Source organism: Mastigoproctus giganteus, chromosome 9 (genome assembly GCF_048544385.1).
Source record: "Mastigoproctus giganteus isolate SK-2022 chromosome 9, ASM4854438v1, whole genome shotgun sequence".
Taxonomy (NCBI): Eukaryota; Metazoa; Arthropoda; class Arachnida; order Uropygi; family Thelyphonidae; genus Mastigoproctus; species Mastigoproctus giganteus.
Genome location: NC_143583.1, coordinates 200,418,068 through 200,432,165, shown reverse-complemented (window position 1 = coordinate 200,432,165; position 14,098 = coordinate 200,418,068). Strand labels below are relative to the sequence as shown.

At 40.1% G+C, this 14,098-nt stretch overlaps 1 protein-coding gene across 1 annotated transcript in view; it reads left to right on the top strand.

Moving 5' to 3' along the window:
• Positions 1–593: 593 nt before the first annotated feature.
• LOC150081019 (sodium- and chloride-dependent glycine transporter 1-like) overlaps positions 594–14,098 on the top strand; it is a 50,733-nt gene continuing 37,228 nt past the window's right edge. Inside the window, exon 1 of the mRNA XM_090380892.1 lies at positions 594–710. Coding sequence (XP_090237018.1) covers positions 666–710 — 45 coding nt within the window. The 5' untranslated portion in view covers positions 594–665. The remainder of the gene's footprint in view (positions 711–14,098) is intronic.

Sequence of the window (14,098 nt, the reverse complement as noted above, 5' to 3'; positions counted from 1 at the left end):
ATGTCTTATATTTTTCTATCGACCCCTAACAATGTTATATCGACCACTGATTTAAAGCTATGATCCAACGGTCATGTCGTTTGACCGCGAGTGTGAAATACGTATTGAAATTGTTTGGGTTCCCCTCAGGGGAATCCCTGAATAATATAAAACCAATTCTTCGCTTTATTAAAAAAAAAAAAAAACTATGAAATGAGATATCCCTACTATGTTTACGATGTATATCAATAAAACATTTCAATTATGAAATATTTATATTGTTAAATAAATATTTCTTAATTTAAAATGTTACAGAACATATTTTAAATTTTTACATTTATACTCTTTCCGCTATTACATATTTTAATCCGGCAAACCTGAAGCAATTCCGCTAAAACTAGCGGGAAAACCGCTAAATTGACAAACACTGCGAGATTATGACATTACTATCGAGGTTCTAACAAACCGGTCTAATGGAACACATCTGTACGTTTACCATTGATGTGGTACCCACCGTGTGAATGGCCAAGCGGCTACACGACGCAGGTAACTTTCTCCTTCGCCGTGTAGACGTCATCCAATATAAGAACATTACTTGTTCATTCGCCCTTTGTGACGGCAGTTGGTTATCTGACACGTGAGATGCAAAGCCGATTTTCTTTTCTTTTCTCGTGTCGCTTCATCCGATGGATAATTCAAAAGAAAGCACGGTCGCTACTATGACAAACAAGGTAAGGAAAGCTTCTCTATTAATGTATTCGGTCCAGAACGCTTGTCCTGAACTTATAGAAACTGTTAACTCTTACCACTATTAAATCCTATTAGAGAATTACAATGCTAACATTCCAGTACTCTCGCAATTTTCGCCTCTGTCGTTGCATAGTGGCTACGTCACTTGTCACCCGGTTGTACAGCTCCATGGCAGAGGACTTGGAGACGCGAGGACCTATCGGGATGAGGCTTTGAACCTGATCTTTCCAAACGAGTGACAAGTAGCGAATCTACTACACTGGCATCGTCATCGTTCTTCCCCACACCGAGTGGAAAAAGTCCGGTTCGAATCCCGTCGATGAGGCGAGCAACTTTTATGGACTTTTTCACTCCGTGGTCGAGTTAGTTGGTCTCAGGCGTAGATAGCGAGATTTTTTTCCCGGAACCCCGAGGTTTTTCGTCCAGCAAAGCAGACAAATCGACTAGAGAACACACGCAAAATACAAATACGGGTATAAGAAACTACCGGGTGACCCTAATAAATATTTTTTTTTTTTTTTTTTTTAATACTGGCACAGAGGATAGCAAAACCTAAAAGACATCATTAATCATGTTGTTGAAGAGATGGTAATCTTCAAGCAAAATGTGTGTGAAATGATTAGGGTCGGGTCCAAATAATCGTAATGAATTGCTATTCAAAAATTTCGGACTATTTTTTCCATATATTTTTTGTATTTAAATTCTTAAAGGTTTTTTAGGAAAAAAATGTGCATTAGTAGTCTGTTGACACTTTTAATTGGCCAATAAGGCGCACTTCGCCAACGTCTCCAAAATTTGTACTCTTTCGTGGAAATGACCCGGTCTGTATTTTTGTTCAGTAAAATAGCCTTTACCCCTAAGCTAGCATTAAGTTGCAATTTACGTTACATCAAGAGAATGTAATATGAGTCTTTATATCCCAATTTACGTTACATCAAGAGAAATAGAATATGAGTCATCATACCCCCCGGCAATGATCCCTTTTTTGTATGTAGTTGTATGTGTACAGTATTTCTTAAAAGTGTGATACAGTAATCCCTAGTTCTACTACATCCGAGATTTTGGTTTGACCTACTTAAAATTCTAAGAACATTCACTTGTAACACTTTCTAACCGCTTCTTTATCCAATACTCATCAATAATTCAGAAATGCAGGTGAGGGGAAGAATGCTTACACATCCATCATTCATACAGTGAGAATTGCCAGTGACAGAAGTCACAGCCAGTTCTAATTTTTTTAATTTAAGTATTGGAATTATATTAAACATGGTAAATTGGAAATTTATTACATTTTCTTTTTTATATAATTAATATTGATAATTATTTTGGACAATTATTGTTATATAATTATTAATATTGAATTTTGAATCTGAAAGTTTATTTTTTTATTATTATTATAATGCTAGCGATTTTATTTATATAAAAAGTTTAAATCGGGGTGGGATAAAAATCAGTTCGGGGAAGAGGAATGAATTTGAAAAATAAATTCGGGCAGGGTAAAAATAAAAAAAAAGATTAGGCCCGTACAGACCTGGCGATAATCGTCGCCTAGCCGCCCCCGCCTATGCTAATTTAATGTAATTCGAGGGGCAGTTTCTAGACTTATAAAAATTGGATATGAATATCAGTCTTTTCCCCTACGGTCGAGTAAATGAGTGCTCCGTTATTTGAGTTAAATCGAGTTATTCTGCATTTCTCGGATTAAATTCTGGTGTACTACAATCCATATGAGAGGGCGAGTCTTTTGGTGTCTTTTTCATGCTGAACTTCTAAGGCGTTGACTGCTTAGAAAATACAACCACATGGAGGTGGCTATTCCTTCTTCCCTAGTTGAAGAACAAAGGGGTTAGTCTGCGGTGCTTCTGTCACGTGACTCAGTTCCCATTGGCTGACAGTTCCTAGGTTGAAGTAGCGTTTGATAAATTATTTTAGTAATCAAACTGAACCCAATCTAATGATGATATCACGATATGGAATTAATAGTTGATTTTTTCTATTAATATTGTATTATTGGCATCTATTAATAATGATTTTTGATCTTTAATCGGGTGCTAATTAGTACTAGTTTGTACTGACGCCATTCTCCATGACGTCGTATTACAGTGACGTGTCTTCTAACAGAATACTGAATTAATTATGGTAGATTGTGACGCCCCCTTCTGGAAGTAATTGCAACTAATAAATACCAGAAGTAAATCTTTAGCCTAAAATAACTTATCTGGAAACCGATACTAAAATCGGTAGACTGCGCTACCTTATCGGATTTTCATCCAAACAAAGTACGAGTTCTCGAGAAGAGTCCAGCTCCTGAAGATGTGGGGGATGAGGCTGAGGCTTTGGGCTCCTCCTCCCTAGGGTGCCAGTAAGAACTGCTCCCATGAAGAAGAAAAAGAAAAGTAAAAAGAAATCCAAGTACCAGGAGCTTCGATCTCCCTCTCTGCTTCCCTTTGATGATAACAGTAAGTCTCCTTGTGCCGAGCCCCCAGATTCTGACCCAGACCCGTTGGTGTCATCAAAATTAGAATTTAGCATGTCGACACCAGTTGCCAATTCAACTACTAAAAATCCAGCTTCAGACTCTTCACATCCACCACTTCTGAAACTGGCCACTAAGGCTTCTGCATCTCCAACAGCCCTCCAACTTGCTGCAGTTCAACCGATATTGCCAACCCCAAAAGCAGTTTCTGCGTTACTCTTGGCAAGCGATGCTACCCCAGTTCCTGCAGTAACTAGCAATACAGCCTCTACTGCCCAACCAAGCTCTTCAGCTGCAGCCACTACTGCTGCTCTGGCACAATCGGCCCTTGATCAAACTATAGCGGATGGAATTGAAACCTCCAGCAAGCTGGCAATTCCATCTACATTAATCCCAACTCTGACTGTCAACACTGATAAAACTTCATCTTTATCCCTGAATCAGGTAGTAGCAGTGCTACATAAAAAACTGGTTGCATTCCTTAACCAAGACTCCAATAGGATTACAGTCAGCTAGCAATACGGTACAAGAGCTTTGGAATAATTTGGAAACTATCTCCACAGCTCTCCTAATAGACAATGAGAAACTCAAAGCAGTTAATGCTGAACTCAAGTCCAAAATCCACCTATTAGAAAAAGTGGTTGATACAGTCTCCAAGTTCTCACCAAATCTCTCAGTGAGTTCTGAACAAGACGTGAGCCATCCTTTGGAAATCCCACTAGCACGCACCTATGCTGCTGCAGTGAGAACACAGCCGTCCGGAACCAGCCCAGAACCAACCTAAGTAAATAGATCAGAAATGCAGAGCCCGCAACACGTCCTACTACTGAGAGCCATTAAAGGACCTTGTTCAAAAAGAGGTAAAGGACCTTGTTCCAAACACCCTGAAGAATCAGTTTAAATCGATCAAAGTCAAGTCACTGCGCCCTATAAGAAACAGAGGAGTTATTATTGAAACTGCCTCAAAACAGGACCTGGAAAACATCTCTACAGCGAGTTCATTTCAAACTGCTGGGGTTACAGCTGGTCCTCCAAAGATGAGTAACCCATTAGTGATCATCTATACTGGCCCCAATTCAATGACCAACGACGAGTTGGCAGAAGACGTGTACCACAAAAACCTTCAGATTCTCCACAAGTGCAAAAGGCAGCTTTACTGCCCACAGAGTCATAACACTAGACCCCTATCTTTACAAAAAAGTTATATCACTCAACAGAATTTTTCTCGGCTGTAGTTCCCACAAGTTCAAGCCGTTCACTGTGGTAACCAAGTGCTTCTTTGCCTGGGCTATGGGCACACTTTGGTCCACTGCACCCACACCTCTCCAACGTGCGGACACGTTCACGCTGAATGTCCACACCAAGACGAACCTCCAAGCTCCATCAACTGCAAACAGAGAAAGGAAGACCATCAACACTCAGTTAGAGAGGTAAATTGCCCAGAGTATCAACGAGCTCTAGAAACAGCACGGAAAAGGACCACTAATGGATAAGAACCTAACTTTTCAACAACAGCTCACCAGACCTGCCCTGGCAGCATCATCCTCAGCAGCCAGTAATAGCCAGAACTCCAGCCAAATTAAATTACGCATCATGCAGATAAACGCTCATCATTCCCACACAGCTGCAGATGAAATAAGACATGCAGCCGAGGCTCACCAAATCGACATAATTGCAATACAGGAGCTATACACCATCAAAGTCCCAGCAGAAAACACACACAAGATAGTGGGCTATACAATGCAGACAAGACTTATACAGCCAGCTAGCACTGACCCTAAGACCTGCATAGTTGTAGCCAACAAGCAAACTGATGTCCTTATAATTCACGGGCTCTGCACAAAGTTTGCTACTTGCATCCAGGTTAGGTTCTTTTCAATCACACTATATATCATGTCCCTCTACTGTCTGCCTTCCAGGGATATAGATTACTTTCTAAGATATATTGAGTTTGCCATTGACCTTCTTAACTCTAACAGTATACTAATAACAGCAGACGTTAATGCCAAATTCCCATTATGGTTCTCAACTTCCTTGGATGCACGTGGGCGACTTCTAAAGGAATTAATTCTGAACAGAAATTTAACCATCCATAACCTACCCAACAACCTTGTGACATATTGTAGCACCACTGGACAATCTAATATTGATGTCACACTAACCACCAATGACTTACGGACATGCGTCTGGGATTGGGTCACAATACCGGACTGGACGATAAGTGACCATCGGGTCATCTATTTTCACATTGGGAACAGGCGCCTGCCGACAACTACTAAGGAAAGAGTGTCAGAATTAGTAAGGTTTCCTTAAGAACAGTCGATTGGGATGCCTTCAATAGAGACTTTCCAACATGAAGAAGCAACACCAGAAGAATACAGTGAAGTAATACAAACAGCAATTACCAGAGCCTCGTATAGAACAACAAGGAAGAAAGTCCCATGCAACAGATCTTGTGCATGGTGGAACACGGAACTTATGACACTAAGGAGGCAAGTCCACCACGCACGAAAGCAGTATCAGAACCGACGAAACTGGCCAGCAGCAGACGTCGAAAGGCTACATAGGGAATACTTGAATAAAAAGAACACGTACGCCAAGGCAATAGCAACTAGAAAGCGAGAAACCTGGGATACATTCGTCCTAGAATCTGGAAATTCAAACTCCTGGGGGTTACTGTATAAAATCAAACGGGGAAAAACCTTCACAACAGATATCTCTGGCACTGTCCTGGCTGACCAAAATGAAACCAGAAACCACCAACTGGACTGACTCTGTCAGTGCCATCATAAATAAGCTTTTCCCGGACGACGACCCTCAGAATGACTTGCCGGAACACAAAAGTATCCGGAAGAAGAATGCCGAATATATAACACAGACCCAAGCTGAACCCTTCACCAGTCTGGAATTGAATCAGGTCCTCAAAAAAGTAAATACCGAAAAATGCCCAGGACTGGATTTAATTGAATATGCCTTCACCTTTAGATTTCACAAATTAAAGCCAGAACATCTTCTATTATTGTACAATAAATGCATCCAAAAATCAAAGTTCCCCCAGCCTTGGAAGGTTGCACTGCTCCACCTAATACCAAAACCAAATAAACCAATAACGAACCCTCGTTCGTACAGACCAATTGCCCTGCTGGCAAACCTGGGCAAGACCTTGGAAAGGCTAGTGGCCATCCGAATCACGAATCTCTTTCTCTCCAAATGTATGATTTCACCAGCCCAATATGGATTCACCCAGGGCAGATCATGTGAAGATGCCCTTTCTGATTTGATCCTGCATCTGGAAACTTCGCAATCCAATATGAACTCGCTCTGTTTATTGACTTCGAGGGGGCCTAAGATGATGTATAGTGGGAAAGTGCACTGGAACATGTTCGCACAGCCGAATGTCCAAACAATCTTTACTGGATGTTCAGAAGCTACTTCTCACAAGGCACAATAGACAAAAACATAAATTGAAAAATTAAACTTATCATTGTCTATGCTGAAAAAATCCCCATTTTTATACACCCATTGACATTGGTACACCTACCATCTAATTAATACAATAACAAACACGATGTTATTTTATATTCGAATATATTTTTAATGTTTAATAAACAGACTGATAACTATGTTGTTTCAATGTATTTTTTTATTAATAAATCAATTGATGCACTTTTATAAAAAAATCCACCTCGAACAGTAATGATGAATAAAAGAGAGTAAATATAAAGACAAATTTCAGTTAGATAATCTAAAATTTTTTCTACCTCTTAAAAGTTGCAACTTGCAAGATAGGTAGGGAAGGTGACAAATAAATATGGTTGTACTATAGCCTGCATGCTACCGTGATACCGTGCAATTTACAGGCAGGGACTGCTATGCAAGCCCATGCGCTCATGCCACGTACCTTCTGTTCTGCACGCCTGCCTGTAGGTTAGAGTGGGACCATGAATTCATATCATATCGGCGAGGTTTACGATTTAACTATTTTATAGCTTTGGTTTGGAGATTTGTTGTTTTCGTGTATTAATGTTAGATTTGGGAGGGATGGTGGTTGTCTCATTTTTTCATTTAAACATTAGTTAAAATATGTATGAAATAATCGCGCAACCAAAATGATTAAAACCGCAACACCAAATCTAGAGCGCGTGCTTTGTAAAAACGTGCGCTTAGAATGCACACTGTAGTGGTACCGAAAATATTTAGAGGGGAGGCTCAAAATTGAATTGCGCCTGGGGCCTCTCAAGTGCTAAATCCGCCACTGCCCCCAGCAGATCTGCATCAACTGATATGTACCCAGAACAACCTCGAAGCCTTCCAGACCTTTGCCTGGAGGAGGACACTGATCGCCAATCACCGACGTGGAAATCCCGATCATTAACAATGCCACTGCCAACTGAAAGTTACTTCTTCTACTGACTGTTACTTCAGTGCAATTTTTTTTTTTTTCTCTAACCTGCGTTCTGCACTGTTTCCGGGGCCTGTCCTGGAACTAGGAGCAGCCTTGGCTCACTTTTTCTTCTTTCTCACTTTGTGCAGGATAGATAACCACTCCCCCATTTTTTTTTTTTTTTTTTTTTTACTCTCTCTCTTTCTCTGCTGGCTTACATCTTCACTGTAGACTTACATCTTAAATCTTTCTCTTCACTGTAGCCAGGGTGTGGGATTAAAATTATTTATTTACTTCTTTAATTATTATTTTTCATTTATTTAGCTTCATTTTTTTTTTTTTTTTTTTTACTAGCGCTCTGTTCTGACACCTGGGATTTGGGCTGTCACTGGTGCCAGACAGCTCTCTCTTTTTTTATCAGAGAGAATTTATTTATTTATTTATTTATTTTTATTTATTTTTTATTTTTATTTATTTAATCTACTGTATTTTCTTTTTCACCATGGGGAATTATTATTATTATTTTATTTATTTATTATATATTTTTTTTTCACCACGGGGATTTTTATTTATTTTATTTATTTATTTTTTTTTTTCACCACGGGAAATTTTATTATTATTTTTTTTATTTCCCTCTCTGGAGTGCACCCCCCAGAGAAATCTGGCCCACCTTTTGGCAACATCAGGTGGTTCAGAGTCTCGTATCGAGAGAGTACGGACTCCATTGGGACTGGCCCACCTTCCCGTGGTGTGGACGAGTACCCAGAATCATCAGTCCAGGGGCGCCTCCGTAGCCAGGTGGGCAGGAGCAGCAGTGCATAGCACACGCTTCTTGATTAGACCGAGGTTCAAGCCCGTGACCACCAAATACGGAGGATGTGGAAAGGTCAGGGAATGACCACCGCATATCCCTGGAGCAATATGGCCTTAGTTGCTAATGCTCCTAAAAACCATATAACAAACAATAACAAACATCAGTCCAGGTGACTGATGCTTCTGGGTAGCCAAGAGGCCAGAACAGAACACACAGTATACACAAATCTACGTCACACACATCTGGCCCGTTTGTAGTGATACTGATCTTCACAGAGATACGAGGCGGAGATGAACTCACGTTCTAGGAGCCGCCCTTTACAAAAACACATGTCCACATGTATTCCAGTACAGTTCGAAATCCGTGCGTTTCTCAATCTTTTTAATAACACGATTCACCCAGGGTCAGCGCTACTTACTGGTTTCCTAGGGAAGGCCACAAAGTCAAAATAAACTTAGATAAAATTACCTAATTTAAGGAAAAACATGAAAGAATGGCTAGGACTGAGATTTAAGTTTAAAAAAAAAATCATTCAGGAAGGGTGATTTGTCAAAATTAATTCCTCCTACATTAGCTTATCAAAACATACCAGGAACATACAACATTTCGCATAGGTTGCCCAATAACTTGAGCGGACTTCGATCCCTAAAATTTCTTGCGGTCCACTCAGAGGCGTTGAATAGTAGCAAACGATTCATAACAGGGTACATATCGTGTATGAGTTACACTGTTGATGAACTGGTTTTCAAGTTCAAGTGACATGGGCAACAAATTTACAAAAATTAAAGCTATCCTTCCATAGAACTAGACGTTCAATGAATAGGAAATATTCTCAAAACTCAATAATGGAAAAAAAATCTCTTCTTTTAGCACCATGCTAGAGTCTCACATTCTCTCACGTAAACCTTATGCATTACATCATCTCTTATCACGTGGCTATAATACTCCCCTCTCTTTACATCATTACCACTAGGCGCACGGACTAAACTGTTCACGAATATGTAAGGGGTAACTGAGGTCATCGGCGCCTTCACTCAATACTTCGCGGTTGGTAGACGCACGTAATATAGCTGTTTCTTTTTCTTATGTCGTTGCATAAGACAGTCAGCAAGCTGAAGGCTATCCGCCGTTGTTCACTGCAAGGATTGTCACGCTGTGCACCTCTAATTTGATAAAAATGTCCCACAGGATTGTTTTCCAAATTTACCAAAGCGGAAACAGTGTTTGTGTACTGATCTTCATGTACACACACTTTTATATTGCTTCATATTTCCTGTGTAAAATACTGCATGGTTGTCGCTGAATGTTTGGACTTCCGTGTTCGAGCTTAGGGGGATGTGAGGAGTCATTCCTGTGGCTCTTTTCATTCCATAAGACAGTTCGTCTCGTATGGAATGAAAAAAATTCTTCGCCTCAGAACACAACTTTCCTTCACAACTAACATGAATTTATAATTCAAAATAACTAGCTCCACAATCAAAGGACTGTCATTACTGGAGATGCAAAACCGATTCATAAATCAAACCCAGTTTTCTTGACTATTCACAGCATTATTCAATGCACTAACTTTTGACAATTATTTCTTACCCTAACTATAAAGTTCTTGTTTTACGTTCTTTTGGTCTCATCCAATAAATAAATAAATGCTCCTTATTTTACAAGGAGGAATTGAACAATATTGTTGGACAAGCTCAACATCCCCAGACGGAAGCAGTTGTTAACAATGTAATAAAAAGGAAGTTATGAATTACAAAATAAAATTGGAGTGGGATTGATGAGATAGCAGAAAAACCTAGAATACCTCATAAAGAGAGAGAGAGAGAGAGAGAGAGAGAGAGAGAGAGAGAGATACTCGGCTCCGGATTCTTTAGAAAGACATATCTCTTTAGGATAAAAATCACTTAAGGTTTGAGCCCAGCAGAGGTTACTATACATTACCTCCCCATTTCATATTTGTTAAACGGCCCCCATGTTATCTTTAAAAGCCATACTAAAGCAGCGGACGGACTGGTTCCCTCCTGTGAGGGACCTATTGAACCTAGAATTTCCACCACTGACCTCGGTACAGCTGGCGACACTTACCACGAAGCCCAGTCGAGGATGTTTGCTTAGAATATAGCGCCAACAAACATTACCATGAATTAGCAATTCGCTTCCAGTCAGACTTAAATCTCTAGACATGTCTACAGGGAAAAGACCTGTCTTAAAATACATAAATAAATAAATATCAAAACAAAGTGGTGTACGTTGTGCACTGCAGAACAGTTGGAAGTAAAAGTAGTTCTATTAAACGAATTTCTTTTTTCCCTTAACGAATCGCACAGAAATCAGTTCTTTCATAGCAAGGATTTACTGGGAAATTTGGTCCCTAACAAGTTGGGTCGTTCCTGGAAACGAACGCATCCACCAGGCGCCAGCTCTTAGGGATTGCAGAAGATTTTATAGTATCCAAGACTGCGTTAAGATTTTAAAAATCTGAATGCAAACAAGAAAAATACGCCTCTCTCTCCCAACTGGGACCTTTTTCATTGGGCCGCTGTCCCATTACTTCACTGGGCCTGAAGCTTTTTTTTTTCTCCTGAAAGGTAACGCCGGGATGTGCTCGCTTCCATCTTAATGCCGCCTTGGTATGTATTGAGATGGAAGATGGGCCTTTTGTCGTGTGTGAGATGGCGGTGGAATTTTTTTTTTTTTGCATCCGCTTACGTATTGATATGGCTCTGCCAGCAAGTCTCAGCATAACGAGAATTTGTTTCTCCAAGGCCCAGCTAATGTATATTCATTTTTTATGTGATATTATTTCAGTAACATTTCCAAACACTCATATTATGAAGCGTTGCCCCATTCTATTGTGATAATGAAAGGCAAATGCGGCTCTCAACACTACAGAGGTTTGTCTTATTTTACACTTCAATCATTTTTGTTTGAACTACTTAGAGTGGAATACTTTCCTATTTTATGATTCAACTTTTCTTCTACACAGTTTGGTCCTGTTACCTAAAGTCATTAAAGAATAATCCGCATTAATTAAAACTAAGTACGTACGTTTGTGAAGTTAAATTTTGCAAATGTGTCTAAAAAGGGAGTATAATAAAGCATTATTCTGAAATGGGCTTCAGAAACCACTGAACTTCTTTCATGATGGTTACTAAGATTATTCTGACGATGATATAATGCTAGGAAACATATGACGGCATTGAGGTCACAAACAGAGGCAGTTCCTGTACCTTTTACACATATGAAATAAAAATGAAACCGATAAAACAGAATTACACTGATGGTTGGGAAAGAACAAGTTATTCCCTCCCCCACCATTAACATTGTACCAAGATTAGATTACTTCTATAACCTCTATACTCATAAAACTAATCAGTTTGAGATAACCCAACTGCAATCCAAATGAGGGTGCTAAAACAGTGGAATGGACGATAATAACTTTTACCTGCCAAGTCAATACGGATGAGACTTCCGGGTTTCTTTTGAAGGACACGGTAATTCGAAGTTCGGCTCAGTAGAAGAGATTATCTGAATTTGTTGGCGATATTTGACTTTACTGAGGAGCTGGATGCTATCTCACACATACATGTACAATAATTAAAAATAGAGATAAGAAATTTAACTGCTTTTTCACAAAGGAATTCAAATACAATGAAAGGTTCATTAGACGATATCGTTTATCGTCAGTAAATGGGAAACAGATCACCTCAGGTCAGTGGCATGGGACAAAATTATATTTGCACCCTTTATGAGAGCATTTGTGATCAACCATTAATAACCTTAAACACTGAAAATGCAATAGAGCAAATAAATTAATTTATCTATACAGTAATTCTAGGAGTACTGTAAGAAAATTAAACGAATTTGAGCCTTTGATCAGGTCAAGTAATGCTGATGTGGTTGGGTTACTGAGACGCAATGCCACTTAGAGATAACGAATTTCAATTCGGTGAAGACTGTGTTAAACAGAGACAGGAAAGGAGGGAGCAGTGATGTTTCTAATCAAAAACTTACTGAAAGCAACAAGAATCTTCCCTGAGTCAGATTCAGGTAACGTGGATGTTGCGTCAGAGTCATATAAACTGACTTGCAGTAAAGGGTAGTGATAGTGAGGAGGGGGTATGTTACAGACAAAACGATTTTGAGGATGACAAAAATCTCTTTAGGCAATTTGAATGGGCTAGCAAATACGACCGCCTTATTATGGGCTACTTCTACCTTACTATTAACAGAGTCGAATACGTGGACCGGAAAAACACCATGTGGTATTTTTGAACAAACTGGATGATTGCCACTTATACCAGGATGTCCGTGGGAGCACAAGGGACTCTAATATCGTAGATCTTATTCTCACTCAGCACCTTGACTGCAAAAACTTGACAGTGGGGGAACAAATAGCAGCACAGACCGCAGAACCATAAAATGAATTTTACGTAAAGAAACGTATGGAGTCAAAAGTAAAGAAGAGAGATTCAATTTCAAGATTGGCGGCCATAATGAAATGAGATATATCTTGGGCTAGCTTGATTGGAGTGACTACTGCATGGTGTTGGTTACAAATAGGCTACAGGAAATGTTCAAGGGATTTATCTTTGAAGCCACAAACCAGTGGTCAAATTCCATACACGTAAGAAGCCAATGCGAATGACGGGTGAGGTTATGAGTTTGAACAAAGAAATAAGCATTGAACAATTACAATTCCGTGATTCCGATTTGTATGTGTATTGGAGACATGTAAAAAGCCATTGGAGTAAGACGGCCGAAAGCTGATTATGACAAAACACTAGCAAACAGAGCTAAGAGCGGGATAAGGAATTCTCATACATGAATGCAAGAAAGAAAAGAGAAAATCCATTTGAAGTTTTGTTTTTCTTTTATATATATATATATATATATATATATATATATATATATATACAGGGTGATTCACTACCAGTACGACAAACTTGCAGGAGGTGTAGGGGGCACAAAGACGAATCGGAATCACTCGGAATAGGTCGCGTGAACAGCGATCCCTCTGGAAGTCAGCATTTGCGAACCGTTTCTGTTGAAGAAACCAAGTAGCAAAAGTCCTCCTGAGTGTATAATCCGCAGGCTCCAATGATTGTACGCGTTGCAGATGGTATGAACTCATTTGGTTTGTTGACAGTATCCTCCATACAGTGGATTGGGAAATACCCAATCGTTGGCCTATCGCTCGAGTACTCGTACTCCGATTGCCTTCTGCAAGACGTAGAACATTCTCCTCATTGTCTGGCGTCCTCGTCGTTCGCTCTCGATTCATGGTACCTCTCGTGAAACAACCAGTCTCACGTAACCTTCTGTGCACACGTGCGAAAATCGTATGATGAGGAGCACGCCTGTGCGGGGAAACGTTCCTGGTACAAGCGCAGAGCGGCGCGCCCGTTACAGTCCGCAGCTCCATACGCGAGGTGCATGTAGGCCATTCAACGTTTGAATACTCGTCCATCCTACTGCCTCGGGAACCGGTTCGTAAATGCTGACTTCCAGCGGGATCGCTGTTCACGCGACCTCCCGTTCAACGTCCTCTACCGCATGACGAAGGCATTTCGGACCCTGCAATGCTATGTGATTCCGATTCGTCTTTGTGCTCCCTACACCTCCTGCAAGTTTGTCGCACTGGTAGTGAATCCCCCTGTATATATATATCGTCCTTATCAGGGGTGGTCTCAAGATT